This window comes from Fukomys damarensis, unplaced genomic scaffold (assembly GCF_012274545.1).
Source record: "Fukomys damarensis isolate Sample0158 unplaced genomic scaffold, DMR_v1.0_HiC HiC_scaffold_13, whole genome shotgun sequence".
Classification (NCBI taxonomy): domain Eukaryota; kingdom Metazoa; phylum Chordata; class Mammalia; order Rodentia; family Bathyergidae; genus Fukomys; species Fukomys damarensis.
Window position 1 is genome coordinate 25,695,462 of NW_022900925.1, and position 9,809 is coordinate 25,705,270.

The window sequence follows — 9,809 nt, forward strand, 5'->3', positions numbered from 1 at the left end:
CAGTGGTTCCACCACCTGCTTCTCAAGCTCAAGGACCAGAGTTCGATCCCCAGTAAAAAAAAAAAAAAGCAGCTATAATCAGCACTAACTTAACTAGCTTAGAAAGAACACACAGAAATGTTGGGTATATCTGGATTTTTAATTCTTAGCTATTTTACTTATGTTTCCTTTTTTTTGTTTGTTATTTTGTTTGTTTTGTTTTGGTACCAGGGATTGAATTTGGGTCCTTGCGCTTGCAAGGCAGGCCGCCAAACCACTGAGCTAAATCCATAGCCCCTGTTTTTTGTTCTGTTTTGTTTTTTGAGACAGTCTCACTGTACAATTCAGTCTGGCCTCGAACTCACTATGTAGCCAAAGCTAGCCTAGAACTCAGTGATCCTGCTGCCTCAGCCTTCCAAGTGCTGAGATAAAGGCATGCACCACCGCACCCAGTGCTTTTTGATAATAGAAGCACAAAATGCAAGCTAGCTGCAAAATAACTTCATTAATCACAAAAAGAAAGGCAAAGAAAGCATAATAGCATGTACTATTCATTGTTCTTTATAAATAAGCAAATTCTATAAATGATTCAAGGGTTGGGAATTTAGCTCAGTGATTCCAGCACCTGCCTCCCAAGCAGAAGGAACCAAGTTCGATTCCCAGTACACAAAAAAAAAAGACTCAAAAAGATTCATTCATCTCCTGGGTTTTAGCCTTTTCCGTAGAAGATCACTTAACTTTTTCATATAGAAAAATATACCAAACTGAAACATTTACATGTATAAGTTAGGTACTGGATGGGCTTGCAATAAACTTGCAATTAGTGGTCATGGCTGATCAGCTCTCCCAAGTTGGTAGACACAACTAAAATTTAGAAAATGGTCATTTCTTCCTGTTACGAATACTTAAACTTTTTTTTTTTGGTACCGGGAATTGAACTCAGGTCCTTGCACTTCTGAGGCAGGTGCTGGAACCACTGAGCTAAATCCCCAGGTCAGGAATACTTAATATGAGTTAATTAGTGTTAATAATAGCCACATGCCATTACTGAGAATTTGAATGGATGAATAACATTTTTACATTTTTTAAATAAGCTATATTTTTTAAAAGTGTGAAATTGGGTTCCTAATAACTACCTATATGAATGACTAGTAACACTTCACTAAATACCATACACATTTGATACACAAAATTCACAGTAAAGGCCTACAAATAAAACCAAACTAGGGCCAGGTATTTAGCTCAGCAGCACCACATCTGCCTTGCAAGCACAAGGTCCTGAGTTCGATTCCTGGTACCAAAAAAAAAAAAGCAACTACAAAGAAAAAATTAACTTAGGTTGTAGTTTGAAATATAAATAGAAAGACATACTTTTATTGACACTTTGTGCTTGGTAAAGGAACGACTCCTGAGAAGCTGATAAATACAATGAATAGGCAAAAACCCAGTAATGTTAGCACTCAGGTTGCTGGTGACTGGGACCCGAACTGCATGAGCTGTGACAACCTAAAATGTAAAAAATATTAATAAATATGAAAGAACCAAATTAAAAATTATTTTGAAATAGATTACCAATACTTATATGTGGTACTCAGGAATGAATGATGGAAATCAGTAATTACAGTTTTAAATTATTCTTAAATGATGCGCAATCATACATGCAGGGATAAGTAAAACTCTCTAATTTTTTAGTTTATTTGCTTGTTTGTTTTGGGGTTTTTTTTTTTGAGACAGGGTCTCACTATGTAGTTGAGACTGACCTGGAACTCAATGTGTAGCCCAGGCTGGTCTCAAACTCACAGTGATCCTCCTGCCTCAGCCTCCTGAGTGCTGGGATTACAGGCGTGTGCCACCATACCCGGCTATCTAATTTTTTAGTTTAAAACACAGATATGTACACAGTGGCATGATGAGGTAAAAATATATATATGCAATTTAGAATCATTTGATCTAGGCTCAGTGATATGTCACTTTATCTTCTGAATCTATTTTCACATCTATAAAATGTGAGACCATGTCATTTATCTCAAAGGATTGTTGCAATGGGAAAAATATTTTTCAAATTAATTATATGAATTATAAAGCACCACATAGACAGCTACTGTTATTCTCAACGGTCATGCATACTTCTACGTGTCTTTCAAAGACCCTCCCAGAGTTGTGTTTCAATTGGTTCAAATTTAATGACATAAAGGGAAGTGACTCTCCAGCATCCTTTGTGTGACCATCTGTTATGTGGGAGCATATATGTGCATGTGTGTGAAGGGACAGGGAGAGCCAGGCACAGAGCTAAGGATATTAGTCACAAAAAAGAAGCAACAACTATGGATCCATAAGTATTTAAAAATATTTCATTTTTCAGACATAGCTATATTGTATTTTAAGATTTAAATTGATAAATGAATCTGAGAATTAATTTTAAATTTTAGAATGAACTCCACTGAAAGATATTCTAATATTCTTAAGTTTAGCTACAGACAAAAGTATTGAGGCCAAATAAAAAATGTAAATACAGGAAAAAGAAATTTAGTGCTCTTTGTAATCTTGTTAGAAATGAACCTTACACCCTAAAGACTTAAATACTTCTCTGTTTTTCTCCTGATAAATCGAAATGATTACCTCACAAGTGCCCTGCCAATATACTTGACTTTCCTCCAAAATAACAACTCAAAGTCTCCAAAACTACATAAATTTAAAACACATTGTTACACAATGAGTTGCTTTAAAATTCTTTACAGAAATTTCAAATATGAAATAAAACATCATTAGAAATTGAAATGGAATGGACAAGCACCATATTATTAAAGTGATATAGCTAAGTTTTCTCCCCAAAAATATTGGAAGGGATAAGTAAATACTTAAAAATACAAAATTTTTACCTGCTCAGTAAAAATTTCTTGAGTGAAGATAGTCTTCATCCTGCTCAAGGAACTTGGCTTAATTACAATCTAAAATAATCAAAATAATTCCAACAGTATGTAAAATACATGAAACATAATCTACTTTTGGGAATTCATTACCTAAACTAGGCATGATATACAAAATGAATGTTCAAACGTACATGCATTCTGTTTCAGAAGCTTCTTCTAAAATCCAACATTAAAGGATGCTTTTCCTCAGAAAAAGAACCAATATAAAAGTACTTAGTAGCCAGGCATGGTAGCGCATGCCTGTAATCCCAGCACTCGGGAAGCTGAGGCACGAGGATCGCTGTGAGTTTGAGACCAGTCTGGGCTACATAGTGAATTCCAGGTCAATTTCGACTACATATTGGACCCTGTCTCAAAAAACCAAAAAATAAAATAAAATAAAAGTACTTAGTAAAGCAGGGCTAGTGGCACACATCGCTAGAGCCATCTACTTCAGAGAGGAAGGCAGAAGGATTGCCTGAGCCCCAGCATTTCAGGCCAGCCTGGGCAACATAGCAAGACCCAGCAAAAAAATGAATACACTTGCCAAGCATGCGCATGACCCTGAACTGGAAACCCAGCACTGCAAAAAAGGTATGGAGGGGAGAGAACAGGATGGGAGGGAAGAAACAGTATACTGTATCAAAACAATAGTAATAATTTTCTCATGGCAAAGTTAAATGACAAAAAAGACTGGGAAAATCATTTGTAAAATATTCTACTTCTTTACTGCTTTTGTTTTTGTTTTGAGACAAGGTTTCACTATGTAGCCCAGGCTGTCCTTGAACTCACTATGTAGCCCAGGCTGGCACTGATCTCAAGGCAATCCTCCTGCCTCAGCTTCCCAAGTGCTGGGATTACAGGTGTGTGACACCATGCTCAGCTTCACTTTTAAAAACACTAAGATGCATCAACAGATTTAATAGTAGGTAGGCTGAGTGTGGTGGCACACTCGAGGCTAAGGCAGGAGGATCGTTGTGAGTTTGGGGCCAGCCTGGGCTACACAGTGAGTTCCAGGGCAATCTAACTACATACTGAGACTCTGTAAAAAAAAAAAAAAAATAGTAGGTAAAAAAAAAAGAGGTAAGAACAGTAGAAACAGAACACGATCACAGTTACATGTCAACTGTAAAATGAATCCCAATTAAAGACCAGGGATGTAGCTCAGTGGCACCATGCCTGCCTGACAAGTGTAAGGTCCTGAGTTCAATCCCCAGTGTCAGAAAAAAAAAAGAATCCCAATTACAATACTGGGTAAAATATATGTTTTAAAATTAATAAAGTATAGGGCCAAGGATTTAGCTCAGTGGTGCTGAACCTGCCTCACAAGCACAAGATCCTAAGTTCAATCCCCAGTACCAAAAAAAAAATTAATAAAGTATATAAAGTATTACAGCACATCTTTTATATATAAGGTCCTTGGATTCAAGTCCCACTAGGACAAAAACAATCACATTGTATCATAATATTTATTGATATAAAGAAATTTTCATCATATACTACTAAATTTTGTTTTGTTTGTAGCATTAGGGATGGAACCTAGGGCCTTCATACTAAGCTGTATCCCTAATCCTTTTTGTAGATATTTTATTTGTTTTGTGAGAGGATCTCTTAAATCTCTAATTATTCAGGCTGGGCTTGAATTTATTATCCTGCCTCGACTTCACAGAGCACTGGAATTACACACCTTCGTTTTGTTCTGATTTTTTGTAGTGCTGGGTGGTAAGTTTTGTTTTTTTTAATTATTAAATACATTCATCGTTTTAAAGAAAGGACAAACACTACAATGTTAAGTGCAGTATACTTGATTATCACTAAATAAAGGAAATGAGATATTTTTCTATACTTTCCAAACTTTCTGCATTGAACATCTATTATTCTTACAAATAAATGCTCTCAAAATGTATTTTCTTAGAGCTCCTGATAAAACTTCAAACTATTAAATAACCAAAATCATTTAAATGGAAACAATGTAATTATTTTACACTCAAAAAACCCTCTAATTTGGGAACATCTTTCAGAAAGAAAATAAATTACCTTCATTCCCAAAGTGGAGCAGACCAAGTCAATGATAGCACTCAGCTGGTTGCTGTGGAAGTACATAGCCACCAACAATAACATCTCCCCAAAAGAAGCAGAGACGCCCGAAGTGCTGTTGAAACACACAAAAAATACGAATTGCCAAAGAGAGAACAATAAAAGGTTTCTCAGCTAAATGGACCATGTTAATAGAAGTAAACATACCTCTCAAAGTAAGCTTCTTCCTTTATCATCCAACTTAGCCACACCACCATGAGCTGCTCCTGCTCGGGCGTGCTGTATAAAACACACCAGAATGTCACTGATTTAAACTGGATTTACCGGCACAGCAATGTGAAAGCATTCTGAAATTATTTTTGATAGCAATTCTTTTTTCCTCCCTTATTTTGAAAAATCAAGCCAAATCAACTGTTTGGTGAACTGGACCATTAATTATAACTGAGAGATGCAGTAGTTCTGGAGTTCAAGGATGAGAGCCTTTGCTTTTCTCCATGAATCTCAACAGTCAGCCCTCCAAGTCTTAGTAACTATATCTGAAAGTTGGAGAGAATGAACTTCCTCACATTCCTCGGAAAAAAGAAGACTATTTGGGATTGAAATTTTTTTTTAAAACTATATTAACAGCTGACACTTATCTAGTGCTAAAACTTAAGTACCAATACGTCAGAATCTGATTATTAGTAATAAATTAGTCCATCTTTTACCATCAAAATGAAGTCCAATTTACAGAACAATTTTTTTTTAACCAGGGATTGAACTCAGGACCTTGTGCTTGCAAGGCAAGCACGCTGCCACTGAGCTAAATCCTCAGCCCACAGAACAATTTTTAGAATTCAAAATTATAGAGAAATAAATGATTACTAACCATGAAAAAGAAATAAGACCACTATAGGCTGGTCAGATATGAAGAAATGGTCATAAAAATGTAACAATACCCATAACATTTTAAAAGCAATTCCTAGTTTCTTAAATGGAAAGGTACAAGCTGATTTTGACTTGTGAAAAACATTTTTATTGTTCACTTTCCACCTGACTACAGTGAATATTGGTAAAACATAAAACAGCTTAAGGATGTGCTTCTCCTACTATACCCAAGCAATGAAACTTCAAAGGGTCATTCTCAACTATACTTAAATGATTCAACTAACAAAGACAATGTTATAAAATAGGTATCTTTAGAGCTTGCCAAACTTGAGTAGGAATCCCATCTCTGGTAAATAATGGCAGTGTGATCTTGAATAAAAAACTTAAGAATTAGAAGTAATGTTTAGAAAGTACTTCATGTAAAGAGAAAAGAAAGCACTTCATTTCATGTATCTAATTTTACACTCTCCTGAAACCCCACGAAAACTACACTAAAGGAAATTTCTTAAATAAGGCATAAATGTTGAATAGAGATAGAACAATACAATATTGGAAACTAGAGAACATTTAGATGAGAGGTAACTGACTTTACAGCCCTGAGGCAGTAGAATACTAAACAGGCAGGAGGGAAAACCAATCATTTTATACCCCAGAACTCCCGAAGGGTGTAGCTTCTGACAGCTCCAGAAGGTTCTGGAAGTGAAAGTGAAGAGAGACTAAAAGAGGGTGATGCCCTATGTCAGTAGTAGACGTCCAAATCACCTTCTCCATTCTACACATCTACAAGCATATTCCTCCCCAAGCTAAGAGAAAGCTGATAAATGATTCTCTGGAGATGGTAAAGCAATATGTCTGAATTAAGGCACAACCGGCTATCCTGGAGTGACATTCTGAAAGTACCACAGGAGAACTAAGTGAACGATGACTATGCTGCAGGCTGAGATCCACCAGCCCCTGCCACTCACTTCTTTGTTCACGGGCTCCTAGACGGGCCTGTACACTCTAGGCACCGGGGTGGTCTTCCCTAGGACTCTCATCAACCCAAGAGTTTCCTAAAGACCTATGTAAGCATTTTGATGTTTTTCAGTTTCCTATTCATAAATAACGCCAAGAAATATTAAACAACTGAGAAAAGCCTCTAACTAGAAAGAGACCAAAGAAAGCACCACCAAGAAAAGAATACATATAAGCCCCCTTCTAAATTTCTTTGATATTCACTGACATTCCTAATTTCATTGATCTATGATTGGTATCACTAATACAATGATAAATGTCAAAAAAAGTATACAAGGAACAGAGACTATAAAGAAACATTCAAAGAACAAAATGAGTTCTTAGAAAGTAAACACTAAATAGCAAATTGCGGTTCAAGTTGAGGACAAATCCTAAAAGGTAAAATAAGAAGTTTTTTTCTACAGTGGTGAAAATGTCCTAGGATTAGATTGTGATGATGTCTGTACAATTCTGTCAAGAACTAAAAACTAGCCAGGCGTGGTGGCGCACATCTGTAATCCCAGTACCCGGGAGGTTGAGGCAGGAGGATCGCTTTGAGTTCGAGACCAGCCTGGGCTACATAGTGAGTTCCAGGTCAGTCTCAACTATATAGTGAGACCCTGTCTCAAAACAAAACAAACAAAAACAAAAACTAAAAACTAAAAACTGAATGTACACTGTACATGGCTGAACCCTATGGGTGTGTAGATTACATTGCAATAAAGTTTTTTAAAAAGAGAACAAGATAAAGGTAAGATTTGCGTGAATGGCACATAGAGCACCAAGCAAATTAAAAACAAAAAAATAAGAAAATTATTAATATCAAAGAGATCATCTAATACATGATTGAGCTCTCAGTGATTACATAAATTATACTATTATAAACAACTATTTATTGATCTAATCAAAATCACCATAACTGTATAGAGGCAAATGGGAAAATAGGAAGGATATATGTGGATATGTTTTCAGAGAAACAACTAATTCCTCATCTTTGATAGTGGGAACTCAATAAGTAATATCTAAGACAAATATATCAAAATGTATCAAATACAACAATTTAGTAGTCATATCTAAAGCAATTAGCTGAAGAACTGAAAGACACTGTTCAGGGAAGGGAAACAGGAAGGCGGAAGGTCAGGACTGCTACCAGTCCTTTTTTTAGGGAGCACAGTGCTACGGATTGAACCCAAGTCCTCTGCCCTGAGCTATATCCTCAGCCCTTTTTAATTTTTTATCTTTAAAAGAATATCATTAAGTAGCTAAGTTGCCCAGACCGGACTCTAAATTGCCCCAGTCTCCCAGAATGTTGGTATTACAAGCATCTACCACCATGCACAACTTAGGTTTTTCTTTTTTTTCCCAACTTAGTTTTTCAAAATCTTAAAAGAACTACTTTTACTCCTTTAAACAATGTTCTTAAGAAACTTTGAGCCAGGTGTGGTAGTGCGCATCTGTAATCCTAGCACTTGGGAGACTGAAGAGAATCGCCACAAGTTTGAAGCCAGCCTGGGCTACATAGTAAGTTCAAAGCCAGCTGAACTGCACAGCAAGACTCTGTTTTAAACAAACAAACAAACAAATGAACAAACAAATTTTTATACTAAACTCCTAATCTAATGCTGTATGGACTTTCTTTTTCTCAGTACTGGAGATCAAACCCAGGACTTTACATATGCTAGGCACTGTCTCTTCCAATGACCCTGTATATCCATCCATTTTAATAAGTAAATATAAGCAGACTGAGAAAATAGACCAATTTATACAGTAAGGTACCTGACAAGTGTAGAAAAGGCCAGTAGCATACAAAAGGAAAGTGAAACAAAGCGAACCCCAGCTGGTGTAGCAGGAGGTCGACTCGTCATCAACTGCAGTAACTGTTCAGCTTCTTCTTCAGTTGGTCTAAAAAGCAATACATAATTAGGCTTTACTTTTTAAGTTGAGGGAGGAAGAAAGAAAACTTCTCAACACATTAACCTTGCTGATACAAATTTTTAATCTTTATAATGACATCATTAACATCTGAAATTCTCAAAAGCAAAACTTTAAAGAAATGACTAGTGTTTATCCTGAGACATAATAGAAGCAGACCTCACTTTGCCCCGTAGTGTGGGACCGTAAAACTGAACACACAGCTGAAACCATACAACACAATCCTAATAATGGTGAAAATTACTATTGTACTGCAACCTGCTCAATATTTTTGTCAAAACATGAAAAACTATGTTATAATGCATACAGAAATGGGAAAAACAGTAAAACTAATATTTCCATGGCACTCTGTAATAGAAAAACACTCTAGAAACACTGGGAAGTGTTTTGTTTCTTTGTAAACAGCTCTTGCCTTTTTCACGTTGCATAATTTGTAATATAGAGTAAGGTTTTTTTCTATGCTTTGCTGAACTGGCGTACACCCTTCTAGGTTTGGATCAACTTCCAATATTTTATTCTTTGCAGTTTCATTTCCAAAACACCTAAAAGCTCCTTTAATGTGAAGATGTATGCACGACACATCCTCTGGGAAAATGTCACCCTTTCTTACAAATCATTTTCCTCATTTATGTCAATAGGTTCACCTTAGCTAAATTCCTCTGGCTCCATATCTAGGGTCTCTCCCGCAAATGGTGCCAGTGTCAAAATCATACAATCAGCTATCCAATTTACGTCTGGCTCAAATGTCATTTTCAGTGTTGCCATTTTTTTGTGTTTCTTTATTATGCTTTAATCTTTATTGGCCAATTCCCTCCTCCAGTTATCCATTTTTGTTAAATGGCATAAGTTTATCACTGAGAGATAAGGAAGCAAGGAATCTTTGCCTTCTGTGTATGAATCTAATAAGAGAAATGTGGTGCTCAGTCACCAACAGACTTTTAAAGAAATAATGCTAGTGGTCACTAACAGACATGAGATTATTTACACAGTGGTCCGTACCCTACAGAACTCACAGTAAAGTTTGAACTTTATATAATTTTTAGGTTAACATACTGTGGTAACTGAAATTTTAAATTTGGACACTATTGAGGG

At 36.1% G+C, this 9,809-nt stretch overlaps 1 protein-coding gene across 6 annotated transcripts in view; it reads right to left on the minus strand.

Moving 5' to 3' along the window:
* Ints2 (integrator complex subunit 2) overlaps positions 1–9,809 on the minus strand; it is a 47,918-nt gene that overhangs the window by 26,416 nt on the left and 11,693 nt on the right. For all 6 annotated transcript variants that reach the window (XM_033762928.1, XM_033762927.1, XM_033762926.1 and 3 more), the window contains exons 9-13: positions 8,562–8,687; positions 5,133–5,204; positions 4,926–5,040; positions 2,859–2,927; positions 1,351–1,485 (exon numbers count right to left, since the gene is read on the minus strand). In XM_033762928.1, coding sequence (XP_033618819.1) covers positions 1,351–1,485; positions 2,859–2,927; positions 4,926–5,040; positions 5,133–5,204; positions 8,562–8,687 — 517 coding nt within the window. The remainder of the gene's footprint in view (positions 1–1,350; positions 1,486–2,858; positions 2,928–4,925; positions 5,041–5,132; positions 5,205–8,561; positions 8,688–9,809) is intronic.